Below are 14,745 nucleotides of genomic sequence, written 5' to 3'. Positions count from 1 at the left end.
CATCGGACGCCTCGTCCCTGGGCGGACTATTTCAAGACGCGCGGGCGGCGGAGGATGAATGACTTTGGAATACGACGGCCAAGTAGGGCCCCGCTCGTTCGGCTCGGCTCAGCTCGGCTCAGCTCGGCTCGCCGCCGCCATCCGCCCGCCCGCATCTCGCGGCGGCCTGATTTGCAAAAAGCCGACGACGGAATGACCTCACGCAGCGGACGGAAGAATCGTCCCCGCGCGGATGCTTGCGTGTTCTTTATTTCCACATCATTTGATGCTTTGTTACGAGTGGCGCTTTTATCGCGGGGAGCCGCCCGCCATTAGGCAAAGCACGTCTCGGGATAATGGCCCGCCGCCCGCATGCAGTTTCCGCAGATGAGGCGTGAATGTCGTCGCAGGCCGATTTGCGGAGCTTTGCCTCTCAGGGAACGAGCGAGCGAGCGAGCGTCATTTAAAGCTACACTATGCGACTGGTTTAGCTCAAGATAACGGCGGCATCTCAATTTCATGCATGCTTTGCGTCTCTTATGTAATAGTTGGAAAGATGACATCATCTAACAAACTTTAGCTTCCATCTCAAACTTGAGTCAAAGGCAAAATCATCTTAACCCTCCTGCAGTTCTGCAGAACTTTTAAGTGGCTGCATTCACTCTCTGAACTGAGGCAAAACGTAAACAATTCATCCCGCAACAAGCGTATCGAGCATATGGACAAAACGAGCCTTCCATTTTCTACCTGCAGCTCAACATTGTCCACAGCTCAGTGACTACAAATATTGCCAAACGGTGAGAAAGTGAAAAAAGGACAAACTTCTACTCTGCATTGTTACGATGATTGACTTGAAGTTGTGTAGCTCGGCGTAGCTAATCTGCAATTAAAAACACATTCCGGCGCCATCTTTTCTTTCATCCTTTTTTGACTTGCTTTCACCGGTGAATTACACAAGGCAATTGACGTGCTCGGATGGTGAAAACAAGCGCAATTACTCTTATTTCCGCCTTGCAAGACGCTCACTTTGGAGCTTTTCCCGTCGCTGCATGCCTTAGGCCGCTCCGCCGCCGCTAAGCTACAGCGCAGAGTGAGATCAAGAATTTCCAACTTTTCAAGTAAGTACAACGCACGGAGCCTGCAATCAGACAAAACCGGCCGCCATCTAAGCATGATCATAAGAAGAATGTTTCCTAAAGCTCCTGTTTGTACACAAGAATTTTCCAATCCAAATAATGTGGGGGATTGTGTTTGATTGACATCAAATCACGTGTCTGACTGAAAGTGACATTTGCTTTACTTTGAGAAGTGGAAAGTCACCACGTTAGGCCAAGACATTCTCTTCCTGTGTTGACAGATCTCTCTCTCTCTCTCTTGACATGACGCATATCTAATTACTAAACGATAATGGCTTCTCAGCATCATTTTGCGGCACCGCCATTACGAGCCGCCGTCTCAATTTCGGGCTTAACGGAGCGCTTTTAATCAAGCGATAGCGGGCCTTTGTTTGTTTGTTTGCTTGCTTGTTTGGCGGCCACGAAACGAGGCGAGGCGAGGCGAGCATCGGGGACGGGCAGATGGTTGGCCAGAAAGGGTGTTGATAATGTTTCTCAGCTGGGAAGCAAAACATTAGCTCAAGGTCAATGGCGTTGCTTAACGACCGCAGATCTGCGATACGACGGCTGTCGTTCGGAGAGGCCTTTGGCTCCGTCCTCGCCGCTTCATCTGCTGGAAATGCCCGTTTGATTTACAAAAACGATTGGAGCGGCCAATTCGCTGATTAACCTCAGAAGATGTCGACATATATTTCAATCGGGACCGACACGCTTTGACGAAACGGATGCCTCGTAATGGCAAATTGTTTACGGTAAGTCGGAATGTAGCGTCGAAGAATAACCTGCTCTAATGAGCCGTGCAGAATGTGAATGTCCGCCGTTGTTTCCACTGTTTTGGTTCTTTTATCCGGTCGGCCCAGCCCTCATTTGTCCGTTAGCGCGCGGCAGTCGCTAGGCGCTCTTTTTAATTACCTCATTTCCCCCAGCGGGATCAATAAAGCGCAATCATTTCACCTCCAATTAAAGCCCAGCAAAGTTGACCACCATGCCAAATCACAAAGTGCCTCGCCTCCACTTTTACTGACTCGTCTGGGGCGAGGGGGGTGCTGACATCTACATGCAGCTCCACAGGGTCGTCCACAAAGACCTTGGAGGTGACAAAGGGGGCAAAATGAATTCTGGGCAAATCCAACATTAAGCTGACCCAATGACAGCTTTTTATTTTCTTTTTATTTCCTTCACCATTTTCTGTGATATGTCAAATTTTAAAAGAGAGAGAGCGGTCACATGTTTAACAATGAATAGTCAAAACTTGATCTTCCTTTACATCGCCCCAAAAAAAATAAAAATAAAATAAAACTGATAGCCTGACAAGAGAATACAAAGGTGTAAGAAAATACTCACCAGAAATGCTTATCCTTTCTTGAAAAAAATCCATCCTTTTTTTCCTCTGAGCTAGCAAGTTGTCATGATGTCATCAGCGCTAGCAGTAGCAGAAGCAAGCGCATGCTAGCTGTCGTGCAAGTGCTTTCCAAAAATACTTTTCTGGGTGGAATCCACTTTTTTGGAGAATGAATTTTCAATAACATTTGTCCTCCTCGGTCACCTGTGCGCTAATTCTGAATCTCTGCACCTGAGTTGTCAGCAAGACACGCCCCCACTGCACTATGATTGGCTACACACGCAAGAAGCACACCAAGCCAACGTATTCAGTTTAAATTCATATTTTAATCCACATTTTTTTGCTCGCTTCAGTTTTACATCGGCATAGTTGAAAAATGTATATTCAATATTAAGCAGAAGGAAAAAAAAATCTCACTTTTTCTCACACCCACCCACCCACACACATTTACCCCAACCTCATAAAAAGCAAATTACTTACAGCGAATTGAAAAGTGTTTTTCTTTTTTATACAAAACGAGTTCTTTATGTCACGATGAAGTAAGGTGAGCGTCGGTGGTCCTTTTTTTGTACAGTGACAGCTGACGTTTGATTCACCAACGGTTTTGCAGCAAACTCAAAGGCCATAACGGTGATCCTTTTGTCCATTTTGGGTGGTGTCACAGAAGAAGGAAAAAAAAAAAGTACTTTTGTAATAACAGGTAGAATATCTGTATTATATGGAAAGTGATGAATACATACATTTTGTCTTTTTTCTGCCCTCCATTACAATCCCTGTTTGAAGAATACAAAGAAGTATGAGGAGCACACTGAAAAGGATTTTTTTTTTTATTTTTACGAGTCATTATTTCAGTGACTGAAGGTTCAATTTGGACCTCAACAGAACAGTCCAAAACAGTATGACTAGCACGACTTTTCTCACAAGATGACATTTTCCCCCTTAAATGGTCCCAAATCATTTTTCTTCCTCTTAATATGAATGTAGTCTCATAACTGCAATATTACGACCTCTTTCTTCGGACAGTTTGTCAAATGTTGTAATTGAATTAACGCCTTGATTCACATTCCATTTTCTTTGCGAGTGGCCCCTCAGCCTCCTTTATAGACGAAAACAGTCTGTTGGAAAATGCTATGAAACTCAGTTCGAACTGTTGACTTTTCATGACTAAAATTCAATACTTACATAGTATTTACATACCTTCTGGCCCACAGAAAAAAAACCTTACGGAACAGCTCAAATAAAGAGTACCGTCGCTATCCAAGGAAACGCTCGTATCGCCAAGTGAGCCGCTAAACAAAGAACATGATGGATTTCTATTGGAACACAGTGGTTCTTATCCTTTTTACATCCAAACAAGTATTCAAGCTCTTCAAGTACCATCATCGTGACCGATATTCAAATATTAGCCACCGATGGCAGTGAATGAATTAACAGGGCCTAAATATAAAATACACCATAAATTGTACAAATATTACCTAAATAAATATTCAAAATGAAATATAACTAGCCGATGATTCTTTCTCGTGGCGCTACAGGGAGCCACAGAATACTTATTTAACGTGCTTTTCATTGAACAGCACCAATAACCATAAACAAATGCGCCAGGGATCGAAATAATCAATAATATTCTTCACCGATATTCACATTCTAGCAAAAGTATTTAACAGCAATATGCACATGTTAAGTGTCTCTCCCCTCCCCCCACTTGGGGCTTTCACATTGGTGGGGGTGGACTTAACGCTTTTTTTCCTCTCTGATCCCATTACGAATCCTGAGTCAAGAACCAGTTGGCGTCCTCGCAAATTTGTGCTTTTTTAAATGCCGGCCCGGGGAAAAAAAAAAAAAAAAGAATAGTTGCCGAGAGGAAGCGGCTTTCATCTATTGAAGATTGTGCTTCTACATTTTGCGTTTCAGGGTCAACTTTGGGATCTTGCTTTGCGGTATTGTGGAGGAGAAAGAAGAAAAAAATCCTCCCCGAACGCTAACAAACCTGTTGAACAAAGAAATCGCTTTGACTGGCGCTGATATCGCTGGAACGTGACATAAATTAAGAAGAAAGAAGAAAAAAATTGTCTGTGAATGACGACGCTTAAAACAAATGAAGAAAAAGGAGGACGTGACACGGGGGGAGGCAGCTTCTATTTGCATGTCTGTTGTCCAAAAAGAAAAGGAAAGGAAAGCCTAAATGAAGTACTCCTTCTTCTCCTCGGCGTGCATGTGGTTCCCTTCGGCGTTGATGATGGCCGTGTCGGCGTCGGGGGCGTCCTCGGACCCTTTGGCCTCGTGCGTTAGATACGTGCCTGGGCAGAAAACACATTCCGGCTCACTGTGACGCCACTATAGAAGCTAGCTAAGCACCTGCCTAGAGCCCAGTGGCCACTAGAAGGCCCCCAAGAGCACTTTACATGCCTGAACTATCGTCCAGAGGGCTTTTCTCAGATGCAAAAAAGAAATAAATATCATAGCGCAAACATTATCGGCAGATACGGAGGACCGGAAAAGCAAATTTTGATGTAGCGGGCGCTGGGCTTCTCACCTTTATGTCTGGCCAGGTAGCGGCCCAGGACGATGATCAAGCACAAGGTGATGAAAACCACCACGGCCACCACGCCGCCGATCAGGGCGTGGTCGGGCCCGTGCTGCCCGATGGCATTGGGGTCTGGCGCATGAGGCAAAGACATTGGTTCTTGTGATTCAGAGAAATATGGCAGGTCGCTCCAGCGGATGGATGGATGGATGGATGGATGGATGGATGGATGGATGGATGGATGGATGGATGGATGGATGATGGACGGACGGACGGACGGACGGACGACGGACGGACAAGCGGCTGAAAAGCCACATTTCGGTACATGCACCTTGATCAGAGCAACGATCCGCTTGCCAAATAGTGAGCCTTCCCTTTCGATGATGTGCTTGAGAGCAAACGAAAGCATTTGCATGGGCGGTGCCTGCTCAGTGGAACATTCAAACTGTTTCAGTGGGCGGAATGAACATAATATAAAAATGATCGACGCACACCACCAACACTCGCTTTGTTTTACTGTACTTTCAATGTGCTCCTCGTCCGGCGACTAGTTGATAAAAGCAGAGCGCAAATAACACTATTTTCTAGCTCTGTTAGCTCATCCATCATCGGCCGCACGCTCCGTGTCATGTTGGCCGAGGCGGCGTGCGGACACGGAATGAGATTGCCTGATGCGGCAATGTCGTTGGGGAAACGAAAAATGAAGAAAAAAAAAAAGCTTTTCACGGGAAAGGTGCACAGGACGAGGAAAGTCAAGTCAAACAATTATTGGCGTGCCTGGTTTGTTGATTCTCGTACCAAGTCACAAAACAAAACAGTCAAGAAATATTTGATCAGTCCTGTGAAAAACAAGTGCCATTTTTGTCATATTTTTTTTGTATTTCTACGTTAACGTAGAAATGTTAAAAAAACGCGTTTGATGATTTGTGGCTGCCATTTTGTAAGACTATTTCGCACAGCTCTCAAAAGTCTGTTCCTCTTCTCAACAGTAGGGGGGGGCCGTGCGGCAAAACCCCCCCTTTCCGGCTGCCGGCTGCTTTACGAGACGCGGCCATCGCTCAAGTGTACTTAACCGCGCCGCATCTGCTGCGGGCTCGCCGACATCTCCGAGTAATTACGACACGGCGCGTTGCCTCGCTTGGCTTAATAAAGCATATTAGGGCGCATAATGGGCGGCGGTGATGAATCGGGGCGCGGCCGTGACATTTATTGCCTCTCGGGTGCCGCCAATGAGCCTTCCGGGCCGAGGCCATCCGAGGAGTCAGCCTGACGTGATGGGAGGTCCTGAGGAAGCAGTGTTGCTTCCCGGGCGTCGTCTGCGCTTTCATTTTCTTAATTAATCGTACAAAAGAAGGTAAACCTGAATTGTCCCGCAAAATGGCGGCAGACGTATAGATTGCATTATTGAGTTGAGCTGGACGCATTTGGATGGAGAGGAGGTGTCGTACTGCCACGCCGCCGCCATTTCGGCACTGTGTCGGGAAGCTTTCAAAAAGCAGCAGCAGCAGCAGCTCGCGAGGCGAGGCGAGGCGGCTTTTAAAATTCAGTACACAGTCAATACTCACACCCGAGATTTCTCACTTGATTTGAGGCTGTCAATGACATTGAGTCAAGTGAAGCATTGCAGATAAAAAAAATAAAATAAAAAAAAGGGAGCGAAGACTTGTGTCTGGCAGGCATCCTGAGAGTGTAATTCACTTTCTAGACAGGACTTACTTTTACCTCTGCCTATAAACAGATGTAGGCAAAGCTTTTCATAGCTTTTAAAATTCCTCACAAAGTCAATCATAACGTCAAGGTTTCTACTCCATTTGAGTGACATGAGAAAAAATGGAATGCGAGCGCGTTCTCACCGTATACAAAGAGTTTATACTCGGCGCTGCTGGTGCCCAGCTGGTTGCTGGCCTCGCAGCGGTACGTGCCGTTGTCGGTTTTGTTCAGCGTGGTGATGGTGAGCTCTGGGCCCTCCACGATCATGCGCTCCACGTCGGGCAGGTCGCCGCCGTCTTTGGACCACACGACCGATTCTGGTCTGGATCGGGTGAACGGAACACAGAGCAGATGTTATGGAATAGCGATCGATTCCTTTTTTCCATCGTTTGACCGCTCCTGCGAGTTATATTCACGTGGAGCGACTCACTTGGTCACCCAAACGAATATTCGAATTCAAACCAATCAATTGTTGATTTCCACTCAAGTCACGGGACACCTCTGCTATTGACACATTGGTGTGACCCACCTGGGGTTTCCTCTGGAAACACACTCCAGCTTCAAGTACTGGCCCTCCTGCGGGATGATCAGCGAATGCGTGATCTCCAGATGTGGAGCATCTGCAAACAAAAGCGGTTAGCTGGCTCTCCAGGCATCGGGCAGCTCGTATCCCCCCGCCCGCCCGCCCGCCCGCCCGTCTTCTGCTACTAATCCCTTACCTGCATGCTAATCCTCACTAATCCCGCCGGAAAGCAAAAGTAAACCCGGAGACGCTCGTGTAATCTGGATTCTCGTATTTCCTTCTCAATGCTAATCCGTCTGCGTGCGTGCGTGCGTGCATGGGTGCGTGCATGGGTGCGTGCGTGGGCTGCGCGCGGGACTCACAGTAGACCTCCAGGACTTCGGTGGTCACGTAAGGGTTGGCCAGAGAGACGTGCTCCACCATGCAGGTGTAGGCCACGAGGTCGTCGCCTCGCTCCACCTGGAAGCGCAGGCTGCTCCTCACCGTCAACGACTTGCCCGAGGCCGTCACCTCGGTGGTGCCTGCAGAAGGCGATTTTCACCAAATGAAATTGTACAAAGGAAACACACGGAATGGAGCCAGTCTGCCGCTGACTGGATCTATAGTCGCTGGGTGGGCCGTTACAAACAGAATGCTTTTCTGGGAAACAAGTTGTCTTATTGATTAATATTTTTTTATTTATATTCAATTGTTTTTTTATTCATTCATTCTTGTACGCATTTATTTATTTATTTATTTTCCGCACTGCAAATAGCAAGAAAGGCGACAAGGCTTGCTTTCTCTGGTGGGGAAAATAAACCAAACTGAAATAAATGCGACGTGTTGCTGCTATTATGCCTGCCGTAACCCGGCCCCCGCTCCTCCTCCCCCCCCCCCCCCCAGCCAGCAAGGAGGGCCAATTTGAGTGACAGCACAACATCACGCTCCTAGCGTAAAAGACACGCTTTAAAAGCACGCCTACAAAAGATTCCCATCCCGGAGCATTGACTGACGTCTCTGCGACACTTTGACATGGAAATGAAGTTTTTAAGTCGAGCCCTCCAGTCGCCGGCTTTGTTCTGCGGGTGGCTTTGACGACGAGGCGCCGTCGCCGTGTTTGCCCAAGCGGCCTGACAACGGCCTGACAACACACACCAAGCAGACTTTTTTTTTTTTTTTTTCTTTCTTCCTATTCCGGTGACTCAAGGAACAAGCTGTGATGTCAGCAAAAGGGGGCAATCTTCTCAATAAGCAGATAGAGGTTGGCTTAGTATATAACCAGCCACTGGCAGAATGCGGTGTTGACTAGCCACAGGCGTGTTCAACACCTCAACTTTTGGAGCCAACTTTTGGCGAGAAGCTCAAGGAAGCGCAGGCGCACGTCATCTCCACCGAGACGGACGGCTCCCGCTCCGAGCATCTACGTGCGCGCCATCTCAACGCGGCCAGTCTTTCACATCCTCGCCGCGCCGCCATCAATCACGCCACGCCGACCAAGCAGCCAAACAGGCGGACGGACGGCAGACAGACAGACAGAGCCACCAGGAAAGGGCTTTCAAGTGGGAAAACTTCAATAAAGAGCAAGTGTCACCACGTCGCATGGCCGCAGCAGGCCGGGTGACATTAAAGAGCCCGCCCGCCCGCCCGGCCTGTCAAAAGCAGGCAACAAAAACAACCAGGTAACAAAAACATGGAAGATTTCTCTCTTTGTTGTGTCCTTGTTTTGGGTCTCTGCGACTTGTTGAAAATAGGAAAGCCATGAAAGCTGTGAGAGAGCCTTTCTGCGTTCTATGCGATCACTCCACCATCTGCTGCTCTCGGATCTTTTCGTCAGCCTTCTTTCCGCGTAACGAGGCGTGACAAATATTCCTTCCGCGTTGTCTCTTGTTTGAACCCACGCAACGTCGTCGACACCATATCGAGACAGCAGAGCGTGAACAGAATTGACCCTTTAGATACTAAGATGTGGAAGGAAAAGAATCAATCTGAGAATCGGATGATTTGGAGCCTCAGGGTCCACTAGCGATCCTTTTGTCCATAATGCCACGTGTTGCAATACTTTTGCTCATTGTCACTTCTAAATATAGCCGTACACACGACCCACCTTGGACCTCCTTGTCGTTGCGGAACCACCGGAGCTGGGCCGCCGGCTTGCTTCCCGTCGTGGTGCACGTCAGGGTGATGCTCTCGCCTTCCAGGGCCGGGCTGGTGAAGCCCGTGATCTTGGGCCGCTCCGGCACACCTGGGTGGGGGGACACACCGCACGCGCAATGTGACGGAGCGGAGCGCGCATGGTAGAAGCTGGCTCCGTTTGTAACTCTGACCTAAGACGGTGAGGAAGGCCTTGGTGGTCTTGACGGGCATGGTGAAGAGCGAGCACGTGTACTGGCCCTCGTCGGCCAGGCTGACGTCGTTGATGCGGATGGTGAGCTCCTGCCACGACGCTCGCACCAGCTCGATCCGGTTGTCCCGAAGAGCTGCTCGGACCGAGCCCAAGAAAAAGTCAGTGAGCGAGCCAGCCAGCCAGCCAGCGAGCCAGCGAGCCAGCCATCCAGCGTCCACCCGCCAGGCCACCCAGAAATATCTCAGCGCCGTCTGAGATTACACTATTTCTTTACGTAAAGACCTTGCGTTGATTTTTCACTCACGGGAACACTTTTAGCGGAAACTCCACACGCACGCAGCCACTTCAACTATTCAGTTACACCATATCTAAAAAAAAAGATTCAGCCAGCCACGCATTAAAAAAAACACCGTATGCGAAGCCCATGACTCAGACGAGGCCCGGGCGAGGGAATCCCGCTACCGGTTTAGCTTTCGGCACCGGAGATCCGTCACAATCAGAGGCAAGTGTCAGCGTGCGTGACAAGGATTGTTTTAGCGCGCTCTTGAGGAAATCAATGCGATGAAAAGGTTCATTTCCCACCGGAGGGAGCCGTACGTACGTACGTACGTACGTACGTAAAGGTGCCACGATGACCTTGTACATGTGCTGCAGCTTAAACACGCCACCAAACGGTGCGAAGGCCGATGACTAAAACAGACAGCAGGACTAGTCCCCTAAGGACATTGAAAAGCAAAGACGCTCTGACACATATAGTATATCCACTTTTTTTCCTTGGTTCTACTTTCACTTTCCCCACTTATCAATTTCCTGGCTGTCTCATTTTTCTACTTTCCTGCTTTGTCACATTTCCTGGGGAAAGCACTTTCCCAGTTAATTTATTGCTTTGAATTCTTTGGTGTTTGTTTCTGTTATGCCCGTTTGCGTAATATCGGACCTGACAGGCGACGAGCGGAACAATGGCGGCGACGTCCAGCTTGAAAGCAAACGGGGAAATTGCAATGTTTCATTTTTGGAAGCCTAATTCCCCAACCCTGGCTTGAAACACTAACAAAAAAAATAAAAAAATAAATGGTACTCAGAGTTTCAACCTCATTTTCGACCCATATTTTGTCTCCTCGTTTGAAATGTTTGTAACGTCAAACAGTGGCCGGCCGGCCATGCAGTGCCTCGAAACGTTAGAAAAAATGAAATAACGGTTTGCTTTGGCAAAGTGACACACTTGGAGCGTTTCTTTCGCAAACCCGCACAGGAAAAGTGTCAATAGAAAATGTTTGCAAAGGGGCAGACGCATTTAAATTACAGAATGCTGATTGAACTTGATCTTTTAATATATTTTTTTTGGCGGGCCGTAATCGTATCATCGTGAAACATTTGGCAAGATGTATTTATGAGACGAAACACCTTGTATTCACAGCAATCCATCTGCCTGGCAGAGTTAATTCTCCGACGGAGAAGAAAACATTGAAGAAACGGCTCACATTTAATACGAGTAGTTTATGTGCTGCCACTCGCGCAAATTCACCAAGGATAAATGGAACCCTGACACGCTGCATTTAGTCTGCCGTACAAAGTCCATCAAATACTTGATGACAGACAAACAGTCATCCAGCCAGTTAAAAGCTGTTCTGCAAAAACAAAAAAGTCACGACTGATATTTTTTTCCAGAACAAGGTCTCGGGAGTTGTCGAAGAAATCCAAGCGATTGGCCGATCAAAGGCTGTCGATAGCATTCGTTCCCAACAACGACGCGGGCTAATTACGCTAGCCTCGGCGGCGCTAATGAATGTTTTAACGCTTTCATTTGGCGTGTAACGGCCGTTTGATTACTGCAAGGCGGTCGCGATCCATTTGGCTCGCTGACCTTTGGCGATCCAGCGCCAATGTCCCAATTAGATGCCGCGCAGCACCCATGCCAAGCGAACATCCGGTGTGACGTCGCTTTGAATTGCTCAAGACAGACGCATATGCTTTTATCCTTTTTTTTCCCCGTGGCTTCTTTCATCACATCAAATAGTCTTTGGGCTTTTTTCATCCTCATTTGTCAGAGCTGAATTCAAATGGAACAAATTATCCAAAGGCCAAAGATCAGATTTTGTCTTCAGCTCTCCCCAGCAGTCACTTTATAATACGCATAACTTTTAAGTCATTAAAAAAAAAAGAAAAAAAAACACCAATATAGCTGCTGAAAGGTCATTTGAATCCTTTCTGCCCCCAGAATACTTTGCTTCAGGCTACTTTTTTTGTGTTATTTAAAGACAAAGCAGCCGATGTTTTATCATCATCAACTACTCCTATGAAAGCTGCAAAAGTGTCTTTGGACAGAGCTGGCCAAAAGTCGAAATATCTCAAATGGAGGCAGAGTATGCATTTTCATCCTTACCTTTCTTGTCACCGAAAAAGAGCGTCTGCTGCGCGGGGTTGGACCACTGGAGGGAGGTGTTATCGTTGAAGTCCACCCGGCAGGTCATGTTGGCGGCCGAGCCCTCCAACGCTGTCACGTTCTGAGTGATGGGGAACTGACCTTGGCCACCTGTGGAAATGATCACAACATCTTTCAAGTGAGCTGGCAAATTGGAAAGATGAGTCCCGGGCGCAAGGTCTCTGGCGGCGGACGCTCGGCGCTCACGGTGCGCTTACGTCACCCTGAAACGCCGTCGCAAGGTGACATTGAGGCGGCCGCTTGACCGCGTCGGCCGAGGGAGCGCTCGCCCGCCCGCCTCATTAGTCGAGTGAGCGCCGGAGCCCCCACCCCATCCCACCGTCGCGCCTCCCAGGACGCCCAAAGATCGGCGGACCTTCCTTGACCTCGATTGTCCCGACGGACGTCGCTCGTCAGCTCAGGGACACGTCGGGGGCCGACTAAAAATAGCAATGAGAGCTTCATCCCGGCAGGCGTTTTGGCTCATTAAAGCATCCAGCCATGTCCTGCTTTGAATACGCCGTCCGTTTCAATGATTCAGTCCCATTCAGCCGCGTTTGATTCTCTCTGCGTAGATTCAGACGTGCACATTTCTGGTGGCATTTTTTTCCGGGATGCCTTGGAGGTGAAAAAAAAAAAAAAAATCATAATCAAGCTGAGATCTAAAAGCACAGCCAATGAAGGCAAAGCATCGTGACAAAAGACGCCAAGGTCGCCCGCCTGCCCGACCGCCCGCCCGCCCGCTCTCTCGGCCTCTGAAGACGACACACCGAACAAAGAGTGCGTTCACCAGAGACGATGCATCGCCCCCAAACCGTAATACATATGGGCGGGCGCCCGAGGCTAAGCGGTGTCAAGAGCGTGCGAGTGAGCGAGCGTCTTTGGGGTATTGTGTGCGTTGAAAGGATGCCGTTCGTTGACAGCGTGCAACGCTTGCAGGTGACGGCGAGCAAGCCAAAACAGCCGTCAAGTAAGACGCTGATTCATTTACCTCATTTAGACAATGAAAAGCTCACAAGCTGTTTGCATATTGGAGTGCTCATTCAGTAACCTCAATCATCTCTGAGCCGTGAAATTTGAAACATGAGTTTGAGTTTTGAGAGTCAAGTTCAACTTTTAAGACAGAAAGTGGAAAGCGCCCATGTCAGCTGGAGCGGCGGCGTGATCACGGGCCACCGCGTCAGCACGTGTCGGATTAGTCGACACCACCGCCGCTAACTTTCCAACACAATCGAAATGCGCCGGCTCGTGAATGAAATATTTGGCTCGGCAGCTGAGAGGAAAGGGAGGGAGGGAGGGAGGGAGAGAGGGAGGGAGGGAGGGAGGGAGCGAGGGAGGGAGGGAGGGAGGGTGGGTGGGTGGGAGGGTAGGCTGAGCTCGGCTGCGGCGGCGTTGTGTAAACACAAATATTTGACGAGAGGAAACGGCGGCAACAGATGCACTCGAGGCGTGCTGCAGGTGCAAAGCGATGATTAGCAGCTACCAGAGTTTTACTCTACCAAGATCTGACCAAAAAAAAAAAAAAAAGATTGGACCTTTGATATCACCTACTTGGGGTGACTTGTGAAAAATAAATATTCCTACGAACTTAATTTCCACTTAAAATTTGAAAGTATTTGGGTTGGCTCAATCTAATTTATTATGGTTAATGAAACCAACTTCATGGACTTGACCTGAATAAAAGGAATTTATGATCAAATTGATGCACAAGACGGTGGCCCAGAGAGTCCCTTTTAAAGTGCTCTACAATATTCAAGTTCAGCCAATATGACACTGTTCGAGGGCCCAACAACACGACGAGTAGGGCGCTGACAAAAAAAAAAAAAAGAAAAGAAAAAAAAAGCCGTCCCTACTGTTGGTGCGTGCGTCAGTGAACTCCGTGACCCAACATCAAGTATCGCACATGACAAGCAAGCCGCTCTGCATGTTGCCCTTCGGCCACTTATCCAAGGGTCGGTCGGGCCTTGACTCCACATGCCGGTGTGAGTGTTGCAAGATGATACTTGCGTGTTATTGATTTGTTCTGAGCTACGTGGAGAATATCAATACGAGCAGGACGGTGGCGTTCTCCGGCGCACCGGCGGGGCGCATCAACAGCAACGCCGGGCCGATAAATGGAAAAAGCATTTCTCACGTTTTGGCTGGGGCACCACCGCGAGGGAGGGAGGGAGGGAGGGAGGGAGGGAGGGAGTTAGGGAGGGAGGGAGGGAGGGAGGGAGGGAGGGAGGGTCTTCTCGGATGAGCTAGAGCTAGATGCCTATGGAACATACAGAATGGTTGCTAATGTTGACAAAAACAAAAATATTTCCATCTTTGCGCCTTGAACATCCACTCGTGGGAATTTAGGAATTAATCACCGCTAATGCTGTGTCGTGACAAAATTGTAATTAATTGGCCGAGTCTAAACGGCGTGGCCCATTTGCCGGCATGTTGGGGGAACAGAGGGAGGGAGGGACGGAGGGAGGGAGGGAGGTTCGACACGTACGCTGTATAAATATTCCATTTAATTAAAAACCGCAGAGGGCCCCTGGTGGCGCGCGGCAAGAACAAGGAATAACAGTTTGCCGTCTCCCCGGTGACTCACCAGCACGCAACGGGACGCGAGGCGACGCGAGGCTGCTCGCTCCTCTGACAACAAGATTTTCTTCCTGACATCTTCTTAGAATCACGCCATTCAGCGAGCGCTATGGAAGTTCACCGCCAACGCCAACAGTCATTATCCTTAGCATCAAAACTAGCTTGTGTTGATCTATAGCTCTCTCTAAGCTCTTCAAAGAAATCACAACAAGGCGAGCTTTACCGTC

General features: G+C 48.5%; 1 protein-coding gene across 2 annotated transcripts in view; it reads right to left on the bottom strand.

Annotated features, from left to right (window-relative positions):
- Positions 1–2,742: 2,742 nt before the first annotated feature.
- LOC125972487 (cell adhesion molecule 2) overlaps positions 2,743–14,745 on the bottom strand; it is a 46,681-nt gene continuing 34,678 nt past the window's right edge. For both annotated transcript variants that reach the window (XM_049726198.1, XM_049726199.1), the window contains 8 exons: positions 11,903–12,052; positions 9,500–9,652; positions 9,280–9,417; positions 7,559–7,717; positions 7,203–7,293; positions 6,817–6,995; positions 4,973–5,095; positions 2,743–4,736 (listed from right to left, as the gene is read on the bottom strand). In XM_049726198.1, coding sequence (XP_049582155.1) covers positions 4,618–4,736; positions 4,973–5,095; positions 6,817–6,995; positions 7,203–7,293; positions 7,559–7,717; positions 9,280–9,417; positions 9,500–9,652; positions 11,903–12,052 — 1,112 coding nt within the window. In that variant the 3' untranslated portion in view covers positions 2,743–4,617. The remainder of the gene's footprint in view (positions 4,737–4,972; positions 5,096–6,816; positions 6,996–7,202; positions 7,294–7,558; positions 7,718–9,279; positions 9,418–9,499; positions 9,653–11,902; positions 12,053–14,745) is intronic.

The sequence above is a fragment of the Syngnathus scovelli genome, chromosome 7 (genome assembly GCF_024217435.2).
Source record: "Syngnathus scovelli strain Florida chromosome 7, RoL_Ssco_1.2, whole genome shotgun sequence".
Lineage (NCBI taxonomy): Eukaryota > Metazoa > Chordata > Actinopteri > Syngnathiformes > Syngnathidae > Syngnathus > Syngnathus scovelli.
The sequence above is the reverse complement of the archived record's forward strand: the minus strand, read 5'-3'. Positions and strand labels throughout refer to the sequence as shown.